The 27,660-nt window shown below is 36.5% G+C and overlaps 1 protein-coding gene across 9 annotated transcripts in view; it reads right to left on the bottom strand.

Moving 5' to 3' along the window:
* LOC117988160 (collagen alpha-1(XVIII) chain-like) overlaps positions 1-27,660 on the bottom strand; it is a 196,824-nt gene that overhangs the window by 47,176 nt on the left and 121,988 nt on the right. For all 9 annotated transcript variants that reach the window (XM_069503081.1, XM_069503080.1, XM_069503077.1 and 6 more), the window contains one exon: positions 24,730-25,277. In XM_069503081.1, the coding sequence (XP_069359182.1) occupies positions 24,730-25,277 (548 nt within the window). The remainder of the gene's footprint in view (positions 1-24,729; positions 25,278-27,660) is intronic.

Consider the following 27,660-nt stretch of genomic DNA (forward strand, 5'->3'; position numbering starts at 1 on the left):
TAAACAATTAATTATACTTAACTTGATTTAGCGGTGAAGGAAACATATGAGGAAATCTGCATGCCTGAGAGTTCTCCATATTGTTCTCAAAGGAGTCAAAGGTATACTATTATGTTCAGCTTGTCGCTGGCTCACTATAGAGTAGGGTTCTCTTGAGTGTGAGAAGAGTTTTGGCCATAGTCTACCATGCTGGCCAAATGCGGATTGGTAGACTTCACTTCACACACCTTTGATAACATTTTGGAGAACTCTCAGGCATGCAGGTTTCCACACGATGTTTTCCATCACCGTTAAAGCAATGATATTTAATTATTTAGTTAAAATGCACATAACTGTTCTCCAAGAAGTTATAGGTGCGTGTAAAAAGTACTCTGTGATTCTCATTTCTCAGTGTTAGTATACCTCTATATTTAATGTACTCTGTGCATCAAACCTACTAATGAAAGAGTCATCACATATTCTTTTAAAAGTACTTATGAGACTTACATTAATCTAAAAATACTTTTATACTATTATACTAGCTTCTAAAATTAATAATTGATTTCTTATCTAGCAGAAGAATTACTATAGCCTTTTTTAATCCCTTTCATAACTTTATTTTAATTAATATGAGTAGTAAAACGATTTGCGGATAGCTTATGTCACTGATAAAAACACCTCTCGAGTTGTTTCAATGAAAACCTCATTTGACGTAACATTTGTCGAGGTTCTTATATGACATCAAACTTCAAAACGCGTCCGCAATAGCATTTTTCATACAATAAATTTTATCGATAGTGTAAATGAACTGTCAAAACATTTTTTTGTCCACATCTATCCTTTGTGGACTGTCTCACCGAACCGTGATAGGAAAACCATATTTTGACATTGATGCTGTCATTAAATGATAGATGCAGTCGATTCGCAATCGGCCTGCAGGTCTATACTTACCAGAGACTATTTACCCACTTACTACTCTGTGGTACTTACTAACTTCTTTCGGCGGATACAGTATATAGTAAAAAGAAATAAATGAATAGGTACAATTTCTTGGGTAGGTAATTGTCATTATTTGTAAGATTGTAGTTTGAGCTAGGTATTAGCTAAATGGAACCCATAAATAGGTATGGTATCGTATATAGAAATCAGTATGTATCAATACGCAGCGAAAGTAATGTACATCGACCTTTAGAAGGAGAGCACTGTCTCTGTCGTTGAGACCAACAAAGGTATGAGTGACAGAGACAACGCTCTACAAAGCCGAAATGTCATTCTAAAGGCCGACGTACATTACTTTCTGCTGCGTACTGTAAGTTAGTAGGAACATCACTAATACTTACTAGACTGTTTAAAGTTTGTGGTGCCGGCTGAATTAACTGCTCAGTAGAACCAAGTGTGTGGATCTCTCCATTCTCCTGATGTAACAGTCCCAGTGTAGAAACAACGGCAAGTCCAACGCCCACGAACACTAACATAAACAACGATAACAGGCACAGTTTCGTTTTGCTTGACACCACCATTGCCATTTCGAAGGCAGTTCACTGTTTTTCACGTATTTAATTTGGTAATTTTATTAACTTGGTACACTGGTTATTTTTAGCTGTTTTGTGCTGAACTATTGCATGGATTATAATGCTAATCTAATAAAGCTAAAATAAAAAGGGTGCTAACTATATCTGTACTTTACGTAAAAATCGTTTAACCAGATGGGCTGTGAAAGCTACCAGACAGACAGACCGACACACTTTCGCTTTTATAAATAGTCGGTATGAATAGTAGGGGTGGATTCACCCTAAGCGAAGCTGCACTGGGTCAGAGCCTATTTTACTCGTATATAAAAACCGGTCAAGTGCGAATCGGACTCAATACGACGCGGGTCTGCTAGTAAAAAGGTAACTAAATTTTATATTTAATCTAAAATCTTTATTTTTTTATTAAAGAATATAATTAAAGAAACCTATTACTGCAACATAACTAAAATGCATTCAGGAAAACGTACTTAGTACAAGAAATTAAAAAATTTAAAATTATCGCCTGCATAAATGTTATAGCAAAATTTTATTTTGATGTATTTTCTCTATAGAAAGCAAAATTATCAAAATCCATTAACTACATAATCTAATTTAAATCTCTTTCTTCTATTAGGTTTACCTAATATTTATATTAAAATTATTCAAATACTTAGGAATATAATAGATCAAAGATAGAACTAGCTGAGGTTTATCAGTGATATCGAATATAAAGGCACCAAAGTGCTATAGTAATAATCTACCTCAAAGTGGCTAATTCCGTAGTTCACAATCATTTCTAAACTAAATTAAAATCACAGTTCTAAAATATGTACCTATTTCTAATCTTATGAAAGGGATAGTTATTTGTTATCGCTTTTAATATAGGCTCTCTGTGAAAACAACACTAGATTTAGATCAATCATCAATCCGATGGCAATCGGGGTATGAGGCAGGGGAACCCTCCGTACACCCGTACATCACCCGCACTCAAGCGCACCGGGTTAGCGCAGGGGCTGTGCGGGTGTGCGAGGCGTTCCCTTCCCGATTGCCATTTCGACCTGTCGCGTACTATACCTACCTACGACAGAATTTTATTAGTCTCATGTTTGAATCTAGATATTAGTAGAGTAGGTATTCGTCTTAACCTTGTGTAAACATTGTTGTCAGATATTAATAAAGTTTGACACAGGCGTTATCTACCTCACAACTGCTTTTGGTAATTAATAAAGTTTCATCACACACGATTTTTGATTTTCTGAAATTCTCAGGATTAGTTAAATTTTTAGTCACCTTTACAACTTTGGTGATTGGTGAAATTATCAATTTATTTTCGCGATCCTGCGACTTCGCGAATCGACGTGGACGAAGTTAGGGGTATCATCTAGCGATTTCAGTTTGTAAGCGTGGATTTAGTTTTTTAAATTCCTTAAAGGAATCACGAGCACCAGGACTCCCAGTGGTCCTCAACTCCTCACTACGAAGCAGAGAGAAACAAAGGGGCATTAAAACTGTGTAGTTATTCAAATCACAACACCCCGACACGAATAAGGCAATTAAGCCGGTCCCAATGCCTGGACGCCTGTGGGCTGTGACCTTAGTATAAGATTTTACATCTCACCAGCATTGATAGAAGTCGAGCGTCAAAAGACTTAAGCGTCAATGTAAAATTGACCGTAAATAGCTTCTTTTAAAGCTCAAGTTTGCTAATACATCTACAACCAGCGCTCCAAACGGAAATCTTGCGAAATTAAAATCGATGCTACTAAATTTTTGTCTTTAAATCAAGGAACTTTATGTCTATTTTACTCTGATTGTTTTTCAATGCTCGAATTCCATCAACGTTGCTTAGTGAGATGTAAAATCTCATACTAATCACACTGAAATTGGTTGTCGTGGAATTAATTTCGTTTACGGCCGGCCTTATCCGAGTTTGATAATTCAAATGGGTTAATTTAACGGGGAATTAAGTTGCTTAAGCCAAAAAGGTTTCGGTTAATTTGAGCATTTGCGTAAAGGTGAACTTCAGAGGGGGATAATATTTTTTCAGCAATTTTCTTAAAATATTTTCATAATAATTTTTATAAAAAATAATGAGTAACAAGTTTTTCTTGCACAATCACTGTTTCTTAATTAGTAAAAAAATCGTTAAGTTATTTTTGGGTTTGATTTCTATAAAGTGTCTAGTAATGTTGCCTTCGGATTATGTGGGTTTAGTTTACTGTTTAACTTTGCATGGGTAAGAGGAGTACTATTGGTCTATGGGGTAAGTAGCGCCTATGTGAATTATTAAGATATACCTTATACATTTCAGTATTATTAAATATCGAAACTATTGAATGCGATAACCTCACATGTGGCAAATTGGCACGAAACTATTTCTAGTCCCTTTTATCATGCGCTAAGTAGAGCCGCCCATAAATAACTCAAAATACCGATTTAGCACCTGATATTGACATTTTGGTATACAGCATGATTTAGTATATTTGCTTCAAGTCAAGGTATCGCAAGCTATATGTGTTTGAAAATTAACTTGGCCCAGGAATATCAGTAGATTTCAAAATAGAACAAACGCGATTTAGTATAGGTAGGTACTGTACACTAATGATTTTAATCTTATTTCGTGGTTTAACGACATATTTTAATGTAGATTACGGGTACATACTACGATTATATTTTGGCGTTTTTATTTGTCGATATTTCAACCCAATTGGTCGTGGTCACGGTGGGACTACGGTGCTGCGAGAGATGAAGTTCGAGCTGTCAAGGGCAATATCGAACTACCCTCTTACAAAAAAAAAATAATAATCGTGGTATGTACCCGTTATTTACATTAAAATAGGTACTGTACAGTTACTCAACTAGGATGTAGAATGGGTGTGGAAGAATATTATTAGCCAACTGCACCAGAAGAAGGTTAATATTTTTAACTAGATTTTTTCGCTTTTACTTGCATAATATCCTGCCTAAGTCACATCTTAGGTTCTAGTGAATCGGGGTCCAATACACCTTGAAACTTTCAATCGAATGATGCACACAGATACAATGAAATGGAGAGTAAACAGATTTTTCCTACATATTTTGTAATTAAAGAGGTGCCTCTGAGATACGATAATAATTAATTAGAGACCAGATAATAAAGCTTAGAGATGATGATGAGAAAGAGAGTTGCGTGTCGTTGCTCCAAATGGTTATAATCAAAATTAAGGAGATCCGTAAAAGAACCAGTGACACAGCTTACCTACAAACTGACATAGTTCAACGAGTTGCATACAAGTGAATAGGGAAGAGCACAGTCCAAAATAAAGAGCACTAGACCAACTGACATAGCTCAACGAGTTACGATACGAAGAAGTGACAATGGGCGGAGCACATGTCTCAAAGAACCACGGAGAACCGATAAGCGACCTCGCAACGGAAAGCGCAGTGTTGAAAGATCATCCACTGGGTGAACCGATGACATTAAACAGCCGCAGGAAACTACTGGATACAAGCAGCACAAGACCATGGCGTGTGGAAGTCTCTGCAAGAGACTGTTATCAGGAATTCTATTAACTGACAACGACGACAAATTGTGTCTTCTTCTTCTGACATGGGTCTCTTTTCCGCACTTAGACGTTATTGACTGTTGTTGGTGTAGCTTCCAACCGATTCACTTCAGGCAGCCGAGCTCACCCAGAATCCAAGCAGGCCATAAATATTATATTATTGGAGACAAAATGTATAGACGGAGATCTAAATCCGATATCGGGAGAGGTTGCGGGAATGAAGTATTTTAAAGCGTGTCAAGTGTCTGAGCACAACTTTCCAAAGTTGGCGATGGATTTGGCGCAGCTCCATTGTGTTAAGTGGAATTTAACTCGTGTTGAGAGACCCACAAACACTTGGATGATCTTGAACTTTAGATTTAATGTTGGAACTACGAAGTCTCAATGTAGAATATAGTCTCATATTATTATCATCTTTTTTTATTCGGTGCGAATATGAGTACTTATTAGTTTTAGTTCGAGATTACATATCTATATGCGTCAAACTAACATGTCAAAGTTAAAAGGACCACCTCAATCTATAGCCAGCGCCTCTGAAACTTTGTAAAATATTCCTCCTCTCGACCAAAGTTCGGCCACGACGGCCAACTTCATCGGCCAAAAAAGCAGAAGATATTATTTTTATGACACAAGTGTGTGCGCAAACACAGGTGCACTTTCTATTTCCTTATTTTCATGTTCCTGTGGGACAGCAATCTAACACGACCGAAAACCGGCACAAGGGATCTAACATTGCCAACTTCCTTACTTCGGGCTGCTAGTACTGAGAACTTTTTGACAGAATAGCCTCATGACCTGCTCAAGCTAGCCAATAGACCAACGAGGTTAATCTGTGTCATATTTTGTGAAATAAATAATTAGCACGCAACGCAAAAATCCAATTATATTCAAATTATTTTGTCCGAATAAAATCCATACCTAATTTAAATATCTAATTGCAATTAGTCTAGCATTTAAAACATTAGAACAAACCAACATAATGTTATAAATTAATTATAAACAACACCGATGAATTTGATATTTGCATTAGTTTGATTCTATTGCGGCCAACGAGTTAGAATTTAATTCGAATGCAAATATTAGATCATCTCATTTAAACTATTAATGCTATTTACTTATTTGAATTAATGCCCTGCAGATTTACAATTAATAATTTTAGCTTTTATAATATAAATCTCTGTATAATTTAAAACACCAATAATAATATTTTAATGGAATTATGTGATTTGTATAAACTTTAGAAACCTATTTCACTTTGTTGGGTTTCCTTACCTATGATGATCCACTCATATAAGTAGGTAAAGTAAATATTTATTTGCTGAAATTGCTTTTTCTAAATTAGGTATCGGTAATTATCCCGAAGCCTTATAAACCCCTCTTTCCTGTATTTCTCACTCTTTATACAAAAAACCCGACGTATTAAAATAGTCAAATCCTATCTAATGCGATCGCGCGAAAACAGAGAGAAAGATTTCGGAATCACACTGCGCCGTATATTCTGAGAATGAGCGTAGACAGAATAAACTGTGTCCTATGCAACATACAACCGCACTTTTTGGTAATAGTATCTTTAATATGGCACCTCAGTTGTACAATAAACTACCAGCATCATTGGCTGACCGAAAGCTAAACATTAAAACTTTTAAATATAAAATTAAAGAATTTTTACTACATAAAAGATACTATTCCATTAAAGAGTATTTAACAGACACAAATTTATAATAAGTTGTAGCATTTTTTATTTATTTTATTAGCAGTCTTTAAATTGTATTGTATTATATTGTTAAATCTAGTAGGTATGTATAAAATATAATTATTAACTGTATTAAATAATAGTAATAATAGATAATTCAATTGTAATTTAAGTCAGTAAGTTGGTTTTAGTTTTTAGGAGTTAGTTTTATTTTTTTGCATGCCATAATATGGCTATTTGTGGTGAAACTATAATAAGTGTAACATCTGTATATACATACATACCCACATGTGCAATAAAGAATATTTGATTTGATTTGATTTGATTTGCCGTTTTATTATTTTTAGTAACTTTTAAAATTATACCTATATAGCATTTTAGAATATTAGATATTAATATCTATTTATATATTCAAACTGTCTACTTTTTAATTTTTTTAACACAGCACAACACGTACTATAATATAATCGCGAAAAAACGGTGAGAAATATTTCGGCGCTACACTTCGCCCGCTCACAGAGTAGCTACTAGTTACAAGTTACTGGAATCTGGCAGCATCAGCTGTAGGAGTCGATAACTCCGGCGACGTCTAGTCTGCGATGCTGACCTCGTTATCCGAGTGGCTACAGGCTCGGAGGAACTGCGACGGGTTTTATTTTCCTTAGGGGAGCTTAATCCCTAGCAATGGTCTTTTGTTATATACATTTAATTGTACGATACGTGACTTATGTATTGACTCAGTATAAAGCTGCTCTCATATCTCGAGAGTTGGTCAGTTTGATACTTTAAAAAAAAAACCGGCCAAGTGCGAGTCAGGCTCGCGCAATGAGGCTTCCGTACTACAGTCGTATTTTTTCGACATTTTGCAGGATAATTCAAAAACTTATGATACATAAAAATAAATAAAAATCTGTTTTAGAATGCACAGGTATATGTATACCTTTCATATGATACCCTATGATATAGTTATCTTACTTAGAAAATTGAAAATACTAATTTTTAGTTCATGACCACAATTTAATTTTTTTTGTGTGATATAACCACAAATTCACGGTTTTCAGATTTTTCCCCAAATGTTAGCTATAAGATCTACCTACCTGCCAAATTTCATGATTCTAGGTCCACGGGAAGTACCTACCCTGTAGGTTTCTTGCCAGACAAAGTGATCCTATAAGGGTTCCGTTTTTCCTTTTGAGGTACGGAACCCTAAAAATGAATTTCGAATGTTTTTGCAAACAATTTCGAAATTAATTTCCAATGTTTATTTCAGAACATGTTCGTGATTGATTGATTTTCGTCTCAGTCATTCGTATGGGATTACGTAACAGAGAGGGTCCTATACTAACATCATGTCGTCGGTACCTACAGTGTAGTTTAATCGGCTCGACATCGACTCGAGAAGTTTTATCGTGTTCGAATCGATTACCAGTGGTAGTCGTTACGCGTTCCACTGTCAATATACCGGCGTCGCCCAGTCTGCGGGTCCGACCTCGTTATCTCAAGCGCCGCACTAAGTCAGTTACTAGTAGGATCACCATTATGATTGACTAATTATGGGAAACTGAGGACACTTGCATATCTAAAAAGTTTTGATTTACTCACTGACTGACTTAAAGTGAGCGCCATGTTCCTTAATAGTGAGGCACTAGTTTAATCGGCTGGACAATGCCAAATTTCATAATTCTAGGTCAACGGTCAAGTGTCTTAAGTCTATTTTGGTGGGAAGCTTCCGGTCTGGCTAATTATCTAGACTCAGCCTTCTACTACCATAGCTATGCCTCTTTCAAGTTGATCGTGAGATTGCCGTTAAGGAGTAACTTGACTGTGATTTTACCTGAAAAATCTCTAGGCTCTATCGTTTTACATAAAATCCATTAAAATCATTTATTTATCTGGTCACCCTACTTACAGATAAACCGTTTGCACCGCCTCCATTGAATTTATTACGCTAAAATACGTTAATTACAGTGAAAGTGTTGCTGTAAGAGATTTTAAAAAGGGGATAGTAATTGGAATATAATTCGTGACTTTCAGCTCCTATCGACGGTTTTTGGCAGCTCTAGCCTTAGGGTGCGTTTCGACTGAGGCATTTAAACGAGCGAAATGTAATGAAAACTTGTGCGCTTCGACCACTGACCTTTATTAATAAATCTGTAGGGCGATTGTCTAAAACCTGCATCAATCATTATTACAATCTCAATTGTTCTGATTGGCTGAATTTGTGCGATTCTTGTTGCAACAATGCATTGTGGCCAATAGTGAGCGAGCATTAACCAATCAGAGATGATTGCGATCGTGACATTGTAGCTGTCAAACAACCGCGGTAGGGCCACTGGTTTCACAATTTTTGATAAGTACATATTTAAAATTTGTTTCGAAAGTTCTTTCAAGTGTAGGTTTACTTTACTTAAGAAAATTATTTAAAAGAACATCTGTGCAAAAGTTAATAGACTTACGAGTAAACAGTTGATCGATACGCGAGCGCATGGGTAACAAACAGACAGACAAGACAAATACTGATTTTTATAAGGTCTTATTTACTATATCAAGCCTCAGATGTTTAACACTGAGGCTTAATGTGTGAAGAAAATAAAATAAAACGTTATATAAATAACGTTATATATAAACGTTATAAAAATATATCAGCAAAAAAGTAGTAAAACTATAGGTAGGTTCCCGTTCAAAACGAATATTTATCGGTAAATGTGACAGCTCGGACTGAATAACGTTACGATAAAATATTCACTGTGGCAACATGATAGATGTAATGTTGTTCCAAAATGGACTTGAATTTTTAAAACGACTTATTCGATTATTATTTACTGAACTCTAAAGAGAATAATATTATTTTTGGTGCCTCTAATTTTTTTTTTAAAGAATATTAGCCATGTTAAATGACTAATATTCCCCTTTCCTCTCCAACTAAGCGTCAGGCTTGTGCTAGGAGTAGGTGCGACAAGTGCAACTGGCGGGGTTTAAACCGTCGACCTTTCGGTTTTCAGTCCACTCCTTTACCGATTGAGCTATTGAGGCTCAAATGTATAGCATTTTTAATTTTGCCATAAATAGTAAGGTTAATTATGGTAACATAATAATATTGACTGATAATAAGAAGTTCAATAATTTAACCTTAAAGTATGGCCGTATAACATATTATAATACCGAGTTGGTTTTATAACGGTGCCCTTATTCCGCAAAAAATCGGCAAATCTTTTTTCCTCAGCGAAGTAACTTGTAACTTTGTAAGGCTTTAATCAATTTTATTAAAGTCACAACAGATTAACAACAGCGATCTCTATGGGTTATAAGATCACTTAGAAAGTTCTAAATCACTTCAATATAATATCTATACTGATATATAAATTCGAAAGCTAATAGGTAGTTCGTATCTTGGAGACGGACATACTTTTTATTCCGAAAAATTATAAAATTTATAAAAATCTAAACCCACGCGGACAAAGTTGCGGGTATCAGCTAGTAAATTAATAAAAAAGCTGTTCTAGCTGACCTACTTTACAAAATAATCGCTCAAACATAGTGTGCCAGTATTTGACCTTTTTTCCTCTCTTTTGGCCGAATAATAAATTCATAAGATAGGTCACAATTGCCCGCGCTTGCCAAGCACTATTCAGTACCCTTAGCACAAGCTCGCACAGTTCGACAACGTTAATAGATTTCGAGTATCGAAATACTACAATAATATGTAAATTGGGGTTACTTAAACTAAAGGTGAATTGTGATTCACCTGAATGTGGTTAATTTGAAGATATTTTTAAGTAATTAACTATCGGTTTATATTTTACCAAGTTCTCACTTGGAGCGTTTTCTGTAAATGTATAAGTGAAATAAAATGTAAAAACAAGTGAGCTTAAGGATGACTCACGGTATACCGTGTCGGCTCCGAGCCGAACGTCGGCCGTAGCACGGTCAACTAATATTACCTACATATATTTTGTATGGACACACTCACGCTATGCCGAGCGGCAACCGAGTGACGGCCGAGCAACGGACAACGCTCGGAAACAACTCGGTCCCGCCTCAGCTCGGTCATGGTCTGTTGCACGTCCCCTTGTAGTTGAAGATTTATCAAATTCTTCATCGTCCAGAGCGATCGCGATAGCCGCTAATTCCAGATCGTCAAAATTCAACATGATTGTAGTCTACACTATTTTTGCTTGGACGAGTATACTGCACCACGGCGCAACGGTTAGTGCTCGGTCGAGGTCGAGGTCGTCTTTGTAATGGAACCGGCTCGGTGATCGTGCCACGGCCGACACTCGGCTCGGGCCCGACACGGTATAGGGTGAGCCATCCTTAAGTCTGGTTTACTCTAATATTATAGTATTTCAACTCTCGAAGTTTGCTTACGTTATCGAGATATTATGTAAACTTGTACTAAGACAACACTTCTATCCAGCGCAAAATATTATGTTCGAAGAATCCAGCAACTGTCAGTTATGTAACAATGCCACAATGCTTTGAGGCTTTGAATAGTCATAAAAATGGAACAGACCACGAACACAGTATCGCCAAAGCATATTTTGGTCAGAACGATACTCCAATTATATATTCTAAAAAATTCAATATAATCATTTCAGTTTACTTTTTTTAAAGTAAACTAAAATTATTATTTTTAGCGGTAGGTAGCGCAAAGAATGGGTGCATGAGGCATTAAGTATAATAATACTTTTATTTCATTTTATTATTCAGATACAAGTTAGCCCTTGACTGCACCTGGTGGTAAGTGATAAGCAGGCTAATCTGGAAGGGTTATGGCAGTTTTTTTTATTAAACCCATGCCCCGTTGGTTTCTACACGGCATCGTACCGTAACGTTTAATCGCTTGGCGGCACAGCTTTGCCAGTAGGATGGTAACTAGCCACGGCCGAAGCCTCCCTCCAGACCAGAAATTTAGAAATTAAAAAATTCCAAATGCCTGCCAGGAATTGAACCCGGTGCTTCCCACTAATAAGACCACAGTGCTTACCAGTCCGCCAGGGAGGTTGACGAATAGGTAGATATATACTTAGAAGAGCCTACATGGAAATATTGCAAGTTTCTAGACTATTAGCTTTGAGCTCTACATTAATTTATGTCAGTCAGTTAATCTCTCATTTTTAATGGCGAAAATCATCGATGGCAAAAATGTATTGACCAGACCCCAAAAATATTCTTTTTTTGGGCGAAAATAAACTTCGCCACAATACAATCAATACAGTTATGTTACAGAGAAAAACTCATAAAATACAATAGTTAATTAATTAAAAACTAATTAAAAAAATATTCCAAGTAGGTATTGTATCTTTGCCATCTTTGCGTTAGATAAAACCGCACGCTGCGCTGGTAGGAGATGTCGTAACTTCGTAAGGTATATTTAAATAGTGCTACAAAAAGAATACAATCAGAAAAATTGCAATAGTCACTGTTATCGCTATAAATGGTATTGTAAAACTATATCTATCTCTACATGGGATAGATAGAAGTTAGAACCTAATCATGTAAGCGCAATAATATTACAATAACGTAATAATTATTATCATTCACTTAACATCATGCTAATAAAATATTTCTAAATTCATTATATAACCGGTAAGTATTCATAACCTTAGAGCATCAATAGCTCAACTAGTAAAGGAGTGGACTGAAAACCGAAAGGTCGACGGTTCAAACCCCGCCCGTTGCACTATTGTCGTACCTACTCCTAGCACAAGCCTGACGCTTAGTAGGAGAGGAAAGGGGAATATTAGTCATTTAACATGGCTAATATTCTTATAAAAAAAAAAGTATTCATAACGGTTCGGCCACGTGCGTTTGCTTACAACGCTCGGTACGTTGCGGCGTCACAGATTAGGTACGCTCACGTCGCTAGGTGACGCGATGACTTTCGCAAAAGATACGTGTAATTATCTACGTTACCACGTGCTCGCGGTACAACCGGCCGATCTAGACTGAGATGATACCCAAACCTCACATTTGGCAAATATACAAGGATAAAAATTCAGCCAAGAACATAAAACATCGATCCGAAAATTAAACGAAACAAGAAGTTTTCCCCCACGTAATTTTCGTCCCTAATTATTATTATCTACGTCACAATAAAAATGGAACGTGAGTAGCCGTTTTATTAGATTATCAAATTTATACCTAAACTAGCTTATGCTCGCGACTCTGTCCACGTGGACTACACAAACCCCTATTTCACTCCCTTAGGGGCTGAATTTCAAGAGTCCTTGAAGAGTCATATGAGTCAAGAATCCTATCTTAGCGGATGCATACGTCATAATAGCTATCTGTATGCTAAATTTCAGCCCGACCCGTCCAGTAGCTTGAACTGTGCGTTGATAGATCAGTCAGTCAGTCAGTCACCTTTTCCTTTTATATATATAGATTTAGATAAGAACCATGAAGTTATAAAAAATACAATGCAAAAGTAATAAAGTCATTCAGAAACGGTATATTTAATAACGTGTTACACAAAAACTGTTAAAAAGATTTATTTCGGACATAAGAGGGCGTCTCGAATAAAACAAAAGCTGCCAATCTCTCTACATCGTAAATTGAATTGACGCCTCCTTAGAAGTCAAAAAGGTTTTGAGTTAATGTGGGTGGGATGTCTTGCATTAGTACGTGCTACTTCCATAAACTCACATAAGCACGTGCGTGGGGGGGTCATAGGTCAACAATTAGGTGTTAAAGTACCAATACCATAAATCGTGGTTCTGTTGTATTCTTGCTGCAACAGTGATAGCTAATATTGGGATAGTGTAAGCCTGAGAGTGACTATCACAAGAGATAGCAATCCTGAAATCGTACCTACTTGTCGAACTACGTCGGTAAGCCTCACCTGGTCGATTACGGAAAAGCCGTAGCAATCATGGCCTCAATAGCTCAACGGTTAAAGAAGCAGACTGAAATCCGAAAGGTCGCTGGTTCAAACCCCAGCCGTTGTACTATTGTCGTACCCTACTCCTAGCATTATAAACTAGGCTAATATTCTTTTTTTTTTTAAAAGGTATGATTTCAATTGTTTTGATTGGCTGACTTAATGGTATTTTGCTGCAACAATGCATTTTAGTCAATAGCAAGAGAGTATCACTGAATCGGACGCCAAATTGATATTATATTGTCGATACCATAAATATTTCGGGAACGCGTATAAGTCCTGTAAATTGCTAATGCGCGTGGCTGCCATTTTAGTGACGCTGACGTCACTAAAATGGCAGCCACGCGCATTAAAATGACTAGACTGAAGTTTCCAATTGATGGTATATTTTTATTTCGGCAGACGTCAAAATAACGTCATTTCGATCTTAATAAGACATGGTTCCAGCGCAATAGCAATTTGCGGGACTTATACCTATTGTGTGATAATATCGATACCTGTGGCACATGATTGAGCTAATTATGTTGGTACCTACGAATAATAAATTGGTTCCGATATTATAATTAACTTCAATTCGTATTTCGTAGGATAAGAATTTCCTTTGACGAGAAAGTTCTTTTGAAATGTGAAGTTAAAGTCAATAAGTCTTGACTGTTTGGCACTTCCTTGTTTGTATCACAACTGATTAAAATAGTTAAGACTTGATCAAGACAGCAATGTTGATCGAAACTTTGCCAATTTCTAATTCGGAGTTACCTAAATAACATATTTATTGGAAATTCCATTAAAATTTCTCTCAAATGGCTGAAAATATCTCGATAACAATGTAATTAACAATAATTTATAATTTAAGTAAGTAGTTAAAAAGTAAACACTGTTATTGATGTATTCCTATCAGTCTATCAAATAATTTGGCCCGTATTAATTAATATCATAAACATGAGCCTACCCATATAATAAAACGATGCACAAAAACAAGTAGTAATTAAATACACAATTTGCTCTGCCAAAACGATTTTTTTCAAAATCGGTTCAGGCATTTGGAAGTTATGGTGGCACAAAGAAACTCACAAACCTACATCATCATACATGAACCCTGAAAATATTACACTCAGTTTAGCCTCATTGAACCATTTTCGTAGTCAAAAATGCATTTACAAAGAAAAGAATGTAGAACGAGCTCGTTTAAAAATGGCTAAAGCTACATTTAGAGTATGTAATGCAACCACAGGAGTGGAAATTTCCTTGAAAACTTGATGGTGTGTACGTTAATGGTATGTGTTCGGTCCATTGCCTCTGCCATTAAGCCATTACTTGTACTGGCGTACTCGTATCTACAAGTAAAATGTGAAAAACTGGCCAAGTACGAGTCAGGCTCGCGCACCGATTGTTCCGTACTACAGTCGTATTTTAACGTCATTTTGCACGATAATTCAAAAACGATGATGCATAAAAATAAATTAAAATCTGTTTTAGAATGCACAGGTAAAAACCCTTTCATATGATACCCCACTTAATATAGATATATTACCTCGAAAATTGAAAATACTAATTATTAGTTCATGACCACAATTGAATTGAATTGAATTTTTGTGTGATGTAACCCTAAATTCACGGTTTTCAGGTTTTCCCCTTATGTCCGATGTAAATTTTTCAATTTAAATCGGATGCGAAATTAATTAATTACTTCTATATATAGTTCACAGATTTTGTGGGGAATGAAACGTAAGGAAAATTGCAGTGCACGCTAGCTCTTACTCTTCATCTATGTCATTGATTGACACGACCTGAACATTAAATCATAAATCATATAGATATAGGTATTATTTTCCATCTTTAGTGGTTGTAGTTTTCAGCGCCATCTATGAAAATTTTCTCGAACATTGCCTGGAAACCTCCTCATTTCCAAAGTTTTTTTGCTAATGTTGAAAAACTTAGCGTCTGCTCAAATGGATACTTTCGTTCGTCCCTCCCTCTCTAAAGGTGGTTCGTACAGTCTCATTTGGGTCCGGAATCAGAAAATTATGGCTCGCCGGAAGCTCCATTGAACGGCATGGCTCTGGCTGAGGCAGGTTTATACAGCGTCTTCAGTTGAGCAGGTTAAAGTATGCCTCGCATCTCGCCTGTTTTTATCCTAATTTGTGTTCGAGAGGTTTGAAAAGAAGACGCTTGGATGGTAAATCTAGGTAAGTATAGAAATTTCGAACGATAAAAGTACGTATCATTCTCTCCTGTATAATGTGGATTTTACCCAGCTGTGGGACCTGGCTTAAAGTTTACAAACTGCTAGTTGATATCACTAAATCATGCATAATTTATATTTAAATCCTAAGTTTAGTTACGGTTTACCTAACTTATCCGATGCAATTTGGCATGTAACTTTAGGGTTGCCAAAGTTTATGAACAATATGTAGTAATTTTTTTCAAATATTTCAGTTTATTTTATGTGTTGGGATATTTAGAATTTATAGGAAAAATATCAGTAAAAAGAAAAACTTGGACGTCCTGTTTGAGATATATATTTGAAGTAAGCTAATATGTCATCGAATGTAAAACAAAAAACTCTTAGAAAAAAAATAAGAATAAGAACATATTTAAATATAAACAATTTAGTTTACAGCCAGTTCCAACATTATGAATTTTGATTGTTTTTTACTGCGAGTAACTATTTCAAATAGCCTATGAGTAAACATTGTTTAAAACCTAATTACTAATACTCTTTTAATCTTAAATGGCAGTCGCTCCGTCTAAATACCTGTAATTATCGATATCGGTTGTGAATGATAAAAAAAGCAATAGCCAAGCCATAAGACGAAGAGGTTGGTTGGTAGCCCTACTGTAACGTACCTAAACAAGGTGGTTATGCAAAAGGCGACCAAGTTCGCAAAAGTTTACCTGAACTAGTACTACGATAGCCAGTTTCTAGTGGAAGTAGGAAAAACAAACTAAGTTTGAGCTTCCTTCTAAACTTAAGGTGATAAGTGACATTGTTTATTCCTTGCCTAGCTGCCTCGTTGGTTTAGTAGCTGTTTATCTGGTTGTGGGTTATGTAGAACATGGGGTTATTCAAGGGGCGGACCAACAAATTCCTGAAAGGTCGGCATCGGCAGTTCCTCTGGTGCTGCAAATGTTCATGGGCGGCGGTAATCACTAATCACTTAACATCAGGTGACCCGCCTGCTCGTTTGCTTGCTATCTCTATTAAATAAAAAAGTACTAGAACGCGGTCGCGGGCATTATTTAATTTTTTTTTGTTTAATAATAATTTATTGTGTTAAGAAATGTTGATGTATTAAAGCTTCCTCTCCTACAAGATGCAGGTTAAAAAACAGAAGTCAAAAAATATTATCTTGACTTTAACCGCATTGTAGCCTCAGGCGCAAATTGCAGAGGAAGTCAGTTGCAGTGAAAATACAGACATTATCGTCGGGCGTTGTAATCTCATCTAGTTAAAAGTTGTTTACACGAGAAAAGGAGAACCGGTCAAGAGTGAGTTGCGCTTACAATTTTTTATTTAAATTTCTATTAGATGTCAAGAATATGTAAATAAAACTGATAGACGTCGTCTAACTATGGGCCTCATAAGAAAGATCAGAGTCACTCAGCGGGTAACAGCGGGCAATGGAGAGAGCTATGCTTGGAGTTTCTCTACGTGATCAAATCAGAAATGAGGAGATCTGTAGGAGAACTAGAGACATAGCTCAATGGGGTGCGAAGCTGATGTGGCAATGGGCAGGGCACATAGTTCGGAAAACCAATAGACGCTGGGGTCCCAAGGTGCTGAAATGGCGACCTCGCACCGGAAGACGCAGCGTTGGAAAACCCCCCACTAGGTGGACGGACGACATCAGACGAGTCGCAGGGAGACGCTGGTTTCAGGCGGCGCAAGACCGTGGCTTGGGGAAGTCCCTACAAGAGACCTATATGTGCAGCAATGGACGTCTATCGGTTGATGATGATGATGATGATAGGTCAAGTATTATAGTTACCTACACTGGATTTTTTTCCTGCAGAAGTGCTCATGTCATTGTCAATTTATGCAAGATTTTCTTGGTTAGATTAAAATACCTACTTAACAGTAGGTATAGTACGCGACAGATCGAGATAGCAATTAGGGAGAGAATGCCCCGCACACCCGCACAGCCCCCACTCTAACCCGGTGTGGACGAGCGCGGGTGACGTGCGGGAGTGCGGGGCGTCCTCCTGCCTCATACCCCGATTGCTATCTCGACCTGTCGCGGACTAGGTACTCACAGAAATCTTAATAACAGGGCAGGCACTTAAGCCGGCCCTGTATACAAGTTTCCTCACGATCTTTTCCTTCACCGTTAAAGCAAAAACATACAAAAATCCGAAAAGTTAGAGGTGCGTGCCCGGGATCGTATCCCCGACCTCCCGAATACGAGGTGTACGTCTTAACCACTAGGCTATCATGGCTCTACTTCTATTGTATGGGTAGGTAATATGAGTATCATAAGATAAAATTAATTGTTCATCGAACATCTCAGAACCAGATCTCTAATCACGTCTTAACTTTGTAACGAAGCCAGCGCTTAGTTTGTTTTTCTTAGTTCTCACTAGCTATCCAAGTTGAGTTCTCACTAGCTGTCCAAGTTGAGGTAAAGTTCGCGAACTTCAACAAGATCGCGTTGCATCATCACATCTTCAAGTTTATGGGGACACTCCCAATTTGCATCGGATAAGTTCACTACCACTCAATTTCGTGTAACTTAGCTTTAACGAGGTAAAACTGAAATCCTATTAGTAATTAGTATAGCAGGTAGTATCAAGATATTATTTAGGTACCTACCTATTACCTATACACACAACCGATAAGGCAATTCGACAAAAAAGAGCGAAATTAGAATTTAGAACAAATGGAATTGTTTTACTTTACTTCGACACGCAAATAAAAAAATGCCCTAAAAAACGGGCCGAATTGAGAACCACCTCCTTTTTGGAAGTCGGTTAAAAATTGAACACTGTCTTTGTACCTAGTACGACAATCTGTCTTATGAGGTATAGTTTGAAGCGCGCTTGACTAAAGATGTCTATTCATACCTTGTATGAGTTCGTTCTTACAATAATATAATGTTTCCGTAGTTTTACTTAATGTTTTATGATAAAGGTGTTACAAGATAAATCACATTATCTTAGACTACTATTATTAAGTTATAGAGCTCATTCTTTAAGCGCTAGATTGCTCTAATATAGGATAATCTTTTCCCAGCTAGAGAACTGGAGAAAAATTTCCATTCAGAAACTTACTAAGTAAAATTTTTCTCTCTCTGTCCTAGATTTAACACAGTGGGAAGGTTTTAAAAGCGACGCTTTTAAATTAATATGCTTCGCTTGACGCTGAACCAGTGAATATTCAGTTCACATGGATTGTTACTTCGTTTTTGTCACAGTCTAAGAGCTTGTGAGTAAACTGTTTTAATGATCCCTACATCGTTATTTCAGTGTAGAAAATCTATCTGTTATGTTATTTAATGTAAAGTAACATAACATAACGGAAGCAGGTTATAATATGCCTGTTATAACTAGGCAGACTGTTCATACTATTTACAATTAAATTAAGATAATATTTAAATATTTCTATAACAGTTATACGATTTTAATAAACGAAATATAATCCAAACCAAATATAAAATATATATAAATCCTAAAAATTTTCAACCGTTAGGTACTTATTATTTAATAAAATTTAGAATGTGAGAGATGGTAATTCTAATGGACATAATCTCACAGATAATGGGGCCGATTCTCTTGTACACAATCTCTAAACTAAACTAAAATGACACGTCTAAATCTAGTGCTATCCCTGTCATAATGTTGCTCGCGAAAAAGGATAGCACTAGATTTAAACCTGTTAATTTAGTTTAGTTTAGTGATTGTGTACTAGAGAATCGGCACCAATATCAGAGTAAGTTTAATTTGGCTGCACGGTGTACCTATACTAAGCTATGCCTCACACACAACGTATAGCACGCCCTCGCGCTAACCTGGGTGCGGAATAGCGCGGGTGACGTGCGGTTGTGCGGGGGCGCCCCCCACCTCATACCCCGATTGTCATCTTACCTGTCGCGTACTTACAGGTACCGCAGAACGTCTCACGTCTTCCTGAAAGGCTTTATACGGACAAAAGGCGGACAGGGTGAACTGGATACGTAAATATTTTTCGGGACACGACTGTAATACAGTGCGACAAGGCTATCTTGGCGCGTGGCGATAATCAGAACTAAAGTTGCCCTCAAGTGCCTCTTTTGTTCTTGTTTGAATATTCTAAGCCTTTGTTCTCCAACAGCGCCCCCCTGTCAATGTTATTCAAGTGCCAAGGGAGCCTTGTCGCACTGTAAGCCAAAACATGTCCGGCTAAAGCTGGACCCTTGGCAACCGTAGCCCAACCCCATGTGTAATAAGTTCGCACACAAGGAATACAGCAAAAGCATTATTTCAGTTCTAACCACCGTGATTGATGGTGTCGTTATCTCGTAGTTTATTACACAAAACAGTTTAAAGGCCGTGTTGCTCGGTTGTTGTACAAATACGTAATTAGAGACCCCAGGGGATGGTTCGCTTTGAAGTACTGCTTGAAGTTTACTTTAGTAGCGCCACATTTTACATGCACTTAACCTCGTAAGGTCCATTGTTCGTTACAATGAACCAGAATTCGTTAGAATGAATTTTAATGTTATAATATTCATTAACCATTTGCACACCAGGACCAAAGTGTGTAAGGTGTGAGTGTGCCTAAACTGATGTAAGACCTACATGTACCCACATCCCAGCAAATAAAAGTTTATTTATTTATTATTTATTTATTTAATGTACACTGTGATAAGTGATAACACTATAAGCACTATAATTTATAATATATAATTTAGATTAGATAGTTTAGTTTCCGTTTTAGAGAATAAGCTTGTCATTACATAAATTTATGCCCAGTGTACATAATTATTTTTCTTAAAATACTTTCAACTAGCTGATGCCTACAAATTCGTTCACGTGGAATCAGTTTTTTTAAAAATCCCGGGGAACTCTTAGATTTTCTGGGCTAAAAATATCCTGTCACTCTCCAGTCGGTCCACGGCCGTTTGGTACCCTTATTCCGCATATTGTCTTGTTTGCGTGACTTTTGAGTCCACCAATCACAAAGAAGCATTCTCTCCTGTCCCCCGCCAGCATTTTACGATTTTGTTTTCATGCGAAACCTTGTATATGCGTACTCCTGTCCCTGATGTTGAATTCTCGTGTTTGTATGTAACTGACAGACGTCAAAAACGCAATCTCTCTTGGCTCTATAACAACTATTATTCCTAGAATATTTTTGTAAGCAACACTTTTTCTATAGTTAAGTGAAAAAGTGATCGACGACATACAGTTTGGAAACAACTAAGGAACTCTTGTCACAAACACCTAGATGTCGGGTAATTACATAAAGTAGTTGGAGGAAACGAAAAAAGTTACTTTCCTAGTTCCAACTCGGTCTTAATAGAAAAGTTCTCAACTTGTAATGGATATCCGATCGATAAGTGAATGATATAGTCTAAGAGAGTAGCTCAACATTTTTTAAATTCTGTATCTTCTGTTACTTTAGGGTTAACGGCTACAATTATTTACTCTGATATTAATTGATATGATAATACTAAATTTGTACATAAATCTTTTAAATATAGGTTTTAGGAAATATTGTTTTACGTAGGTATGTAGATTTTCTTTTATTTATTATGTATTACACGTATTACCTATATTTGAATTATTTACAAGTAAGTCGTATTAAAGAAAGAAGAAATAAAGAGCGATAAGTTCACAAATTTAAAACTGGTGCTATCTTTTTCACACTGTCCCCCCATATAAATAGTACTACTTTTATACCTACCTACTTGTGATTATAGATCAGATCAGAATGATATTTTTTTAATTGGACGTCCCGGATCAGTATTGAGTTAGAGTAATACGCAAACCAAATGATTTTTATTTACTAGATAATGCCCGTGAAATCGTCTGCGTGGATTTAGGTTTTAAAAATCCCGCGGGAACTCTTTGATTTTCCTGTAGCATATGTCCTTCCCCGGGATGCAAGCTATCTCTGTACCAAATTTCATCAAAATCGGTTGAACGGATGAGCCGTGAAAACATAGCAGACAGCCAGGCAGACAGACACACTTTCGCATTTATAATATTAGTATGGATTGGAATCTTAAGATCTTTACCACCGTCTCCGAGCCTATTTGGTAACTTAAACCAAAGATTTTATTCCCTCTGTGACAATGTTCTTTATAGCCTTCATAAAAATTAAAGATTTGTAATAATGAATTAAACCGTCAATCTATTTAATTGACGATATTCTTTTACGATCAATAAATCGGACTTTTGATTTGTGGAAGTGAATTTCAATATTGAAATTAAGCCGCGCCGGTGCTGCTTTGATCAATCGTAAAAATAAGTTACTACAGTCGTTGTCTTTCGACACTTTGTTAATTATAGGATAGGGTTATGCAAAAAGTAACCAATGAACACTTATCATGATTTTTTTTAAAGCTGGACGTTGCAAGATATAAAACCACAGCTAAAGCCAATAAAAGGATATTCTTACTTTCTTGATTATATTGTGTGTTACTTGCATTGAATTAAATATATTCAATTACAAATAAGCCGACCAATGCAAGTCTTACAGGCGAGGTTAGGTAGGTAGGCATCCGCTAAGAAAGGATTTTTGAAAATTCAACCTCTAATGGGGTGAAATAGGGTTTGAAATTTTTGTAGTCCACGCGGACGAAGTCGCGAGCGTAAGCTAGTATAATATAAGCTTGTAAAAATATGGTTTCTTCAATTTTTTCGTCTCAGGAAAACTCTTTTTTCCTCTATATTTTGCATAAAGACGTTCCAATTGTAGTTATCAATGAATTTATAGGTATTTTTAATGATTAAAAAAAAAGATTCATTTGCATGCACGTGCGTGGTTTTAATTCCCTATATGCAATCTGGGTGCGGTTAGATTAGATTGCGGTACAGTTTGTTGTAGTAGACCTATTAACCGTGTTCTACGCAGTGACAAAGCGGTTTAATGACTGTCTTAATTTAAAAAAGTATCTAAGTACTAAAACTAATGATAATCAAAAAAATGTCTACAATACAATGATGTCGATCGCAATTATTTAACGAAATTTGAGCATTGAAAAATATTAATCATTAAGTATTAAGTTGTATCGCCAATCCATATTAGGAACCTATTGCGATTTTTACCCATTTTTACGAAAAACTATGGTAATTAATAAATAATAATAGTTAACTATGTTTTATAGCGTGAATTTTCAAATTTCCATAATATAATTTGATTTCTTATCATCCACAAATTCCCAGACGATTTGTTTTATAAAATCTTATTCCTTATATTTAAATTACGATATTTTGTGTTAAATAACCGTGTAAATTAAGTCGTGTTGACACAATGTCTTTTTATAACGATGCCTACTTACACAAATTAAATGGACTGAACGTTATGGTTATAGCGCAAGACAGAAATTAGTGGCTTACAATAATTTTCTCTGATTATGTTTTCTTCTGATATTGTATCAGAGATAAGTATATTAATATTAAGGTTGTACAGCTTTTACCAAAAGCTTGCGAAACGAGAACGAACCAAAGCACGGCAGTACAAGCAGGTGTTCCCGCCGTTACTTCTCACTTTATTATATACCAAAAACATCGCTAAATCGCCTACTGCGCAGGTTAAGTTCAGCGATCTTTTTACGTGAAAGGGATGGTCACTACTACAAGGTATAGAACTATAGATACTAATACTTTGGTTTCTATGTTTTTGTTGGAAGTTGTCTTTTCATTTTAGATGTCACAATTTTCATTCTTTGCAATTTAGATTGCAGTAGAACGTCATAATATTATTGCAATATTTCGAAGTGTTTTTCAGAAAAGTGGTAATGGACTAAGAGCCAGCGCGTGCCAGACCTTCGTTATTTTACAAAAGCTGCAAGTTTATCTGCGTATTGTCCCCAAAATAGGGAGGACCGATCTTCGACTGCGAAGTTTGGATCATGGTGGCTTTGGAAGATAACAGGTAATAAAAGTGTAAAAAATTTACGTCAAAGTATAAAGTATAATTTTTTAAATTTTCTTCGGAATAGTATTAGAAATCACGTCATGCATTGCCAGACATTTGGTATCGTGGCAACCCTCTGCCAGACGCCCTTAAGGTGTCTGTAAGGTAGGTATCTCCCAAAGCCACCATGATCCAAACTTCATAGTTGTGGATCGTTTTTCCCTGTGTTGCGGATAATTTCAGCTTTTATAAAATAACTAAGGTCTGGCACGCACTGGCTCACTTACTATAAAGCCTAGGCTTAGTAATTGTTTTCAATTGAAAACTATAAAGGTAGTGATGACGAAGGCTAAGTGATGATGCATCAAAGTTTATAGTGGTAATTTATGTAAATATACCTAATACCAAAAAACTTTATATTTAACAATCGATAAATTGTCAGAACGGTTTGTGATCGTAAACGTTTTGTTCGAAAATTAAGTCGCGTTGCCACAATGTAATTTGAACGATAGTAAAAATTTTACTATCGTTAGCTTTGCTATTTGATATGTGCATTATAAAATATATTTGTTCAAAATTAACGTAAATAGCGCAGATATTGTCTTCAATAGCGTAGTTTTAATTCTTGCTTTGCAATTCGAGTGCAGTTAGTTTTAAGTAAAGCGCGAGCATTTGCAATTCTATTAACTGTTTTCTAGAGAAGTGGCAAGGCGGCTTAATTACCATACTAATTAAATGTTTTATAATAAAGTAAAGATAGGAAACTAAAAACCAATAGTTAGTTAAAAAAATTCAGATAGTCTTTAATTTCTCTAAAAAGAGGTAAATTCTCCCATCGTTTTTCTAAAAAATGGCTTACAGCAAAAAGAAGCTTGTGGTTTACTGCCAAAAAACTTACGAATTTAGGAAAACTGATATTTTTAAAAAGAAGAAACTAAAACCTTCCTAAAAGCATTAGAAACATCAGTTTTTGAAAAATCCCAAGTTTTTGGTGATAACTCAAAAACTACTTTTTTAGAAAAAGGACCGCAGTATTGTAAAAATATTAAATTACTTACATGAAAAGCACCTCGAATCAGCGGTCCAGCTTGCCCCACATACAACGTCGATGCTGAGTCGAAGACCAGTTCTTGCGGGTTCCTCTTCACTGGTAATGTATCAAACTCATGACAATTCAGAAATAAAGTCACATTATCAGTCGTTACTTTTAACGCAAACCGGCTCCATTTTTTAGAAAAGGACGGGACGACAAAGGACGCAATAGTTTGACTTAGAGCGTATATATTCGCATCGGTGTATAGAAGAGAAATGTTGGTTAGACCGGGGCCAGAAGGTATTAATTGTACGCCCAATTGGACAACAGTTTCTAAAGGATTGACTACAGAGAAGAGAAACCCGCCGTCCTTGTTCGCCGGCCTCACAGTGGCGGTTATTGAAAATTCCGCATACAGTTTCTCTGGCATGAACAGCCTGTACGGTGATTTAATATCGGAGCCAGGTTTGAGTCCGTACGCCGGGAAGCCGTCAAGGCCTTCGTCGAAGTACTGGGTTTTCGGATTGCTGAAAGGAACTCCGATCGCGTGCAGCAAGTCGTATTCCGGGATATCTGGAAAGCGATAAAACGTATCTTTATTTTATGGTCACTTTACAGCTCTTCTTTTAGTTTAAAGGCTTGGAAATGTACAAAGCGCTAAGCAGCAACGCACGACGGTAAATGTATATTAGAACATCACATAAAACGCGCGCGTATGCATGTAAGATTTGTACGACAAGGAACAGAATACAAGCACACATTTCAAATTGTCGGTGCTAGCACTATCGATCAATTGTAGTTTGTATAAAAAACCAGCAAAAAATCAGGCAAGCACTCTCTTTTTCTCTCGCAGGTGAAAAAGTGTTTAATTTTATTTCTTACTTGACTAAATTCATTGTTTTTTGGGTTCAAAATGTTGATTTACACATTACTTGGGAATTTGAAGTTATTGGGAATATAATAGTGCATTCATTCAGAACAAGACTCTGATAGTTTAACGGATGGACGGACGAACAAAATGAAAACTATGGATTAGTTTAGACTCGTAGACCTCACTTCGCTCGGTCAACGACTGCTTGGAGTCGCTTTGGACATGTTTCTGTCACATGTCGCTGCCGTTGCGTTTTGTATGTCCACACCTTTAGGCATTGTTTGTAGTAAGTGTTAATTTTTTAACTAGTTCAGTACAAATTTATCGTTACAACTAGGTTACTGTACAAGTTTGTTTTATTGTGGTTTGTTGTACTTCAAAAGATTTATTGTACGAGTAAATACGTTGTTAGAGATAAAGTTTTTATGTTTCGCTAAGAACTGAAGAAACCAAACGTGTTTAATTAAATACAGCTGTTCAGGAAGGAAACCGAATGACTGCGGAACTGTCTTTCGCCGTAAAACTGAAACTTCAGTTACTGAATATACCCAAACAAATCTCTTTAGGTACCTTTTTTTTTTGGGGAAGACGAAAAATAACAAAACGGATTTGTAATTTTGTTTTTAGAAATAAATTTTTATTTTTAGCTTTTTGGAAATGCCAATGGGGCTGATTCTCTTGTACACAATCACTAAACTAAACTAAATTAACAGGTCAAATCTAGTGCTATCCTTTACCGCAAGCAACATTATGACAGGGATAGCAATAGATTTAGACGTGTAATTTTAGTTTAGCTTAGAGATTGTGTACATGAGAATTGGCCCCAGTATGTTATTTTCTACCTACTAAATTTACACAATTAATTTAGTTCCGTTTTATTAAAGTAAATAGCCAAAGGTAATGAAAACTAAGAATGAAAATATTTCATGAAATATCAATAATTTCATGATTTTGACGAAATTTGAAAAAAGAAACTGCATCCCGGGGAAAGACATAGCCTACTTTTATCCGCAAAAATCAAAGAGTTCTCAAGGGATCAAGTCGAATCATTAACTAGTAAGTAAGTCACAATCTAATGAATACATAGCAGTTAAAGATTTTTCAATACAGAAGTGATTAGTTAATATAATCTTTGATTACAGGGAATTGTATTTATTTATGAGAAAATTGGAAAGGTGGACGGACGACATCAGACGAGTCGCAGGAAGCCGCTCGATTCAGGTGGCGCAAGGCCGTGGCGTGTGGAAGTCCCTACAAGAGACCTATGTCCAGCAGTGGACATCTATCGGTTAATGATGATGATAGTGATCAAGTTGAACAAAATTGTAAAGCTTTTTTTCAGTGTGCGATGAAATAATTACTACGGGTTAATATATTTTTCCATGCAATTTTTGCAATTTTCACCAGGAAATTTCGTCGTTCATTTTTACAGACTTAAAATTTGTCGCAACCCTTTCGTTTTACGAGGTACATTTTTATTGCCAGCGAGTGCACGAGAGGCAATAAGCCGTTACGGGACAAATTTCGAAGACCGAATGGCCATGGATTATTTTTTTACTTTACTTAACTTTAAATCATGTAAGTAGGTTATAGCGCGCGACAGGTCGAGATTGCAATCAGGGTGGGGACGGCCGGCACACCCGCAGTACCCCGGCACTAGCTCGATGCGGGATAGTGCGGGTGACGTGCGGGTGTGCTTGGCGTCCCCCCCGCCTCTTACCCCGCTTGTCATATCGACCTGTTGCAAACTGTTCCCACGGGATTTTTAAAAACCTAAATCCATACGGACGAAGGCGCGGGCATCATCTAGTTTTTTTTATTTATTTATTCAGATACAAGTTAGCCCTTGACTGCAATCTCACCTGATGGTAAGTGATGATGCAGTCTAAGATGATAGCGGGCTAACCTGGAAGGGGTATGGCAGTTTTTATTAAACCCATACCCCTTTGGTTTCTACACGGCATCGTACCGGAACGCTAAATCGCTTGGCGGCACGCCTTTGCCGGTAGGGTGGTAACTAGCCACCGCCGAAGCCTCCCACCAGACCAGACCAGAAATTTAGAAATTATAAAATTCCAAACCCCT

The sequence above is a fragment of the Maniola hyperantus genome, chromosome 14 (assembly GCF_902806685.2).
Source record: "Maniola hyperantus chromosome 14, iAphHyp1.2, whole genome shotgun sequence".
Classification (NCBI taxonomy): domain Eukaryota; kingdom Metazoa; phylum Arthropoda; class Insecta; order Lepidoptera; family Nymphalidae; genus Maniola; species Maniola hyperantus.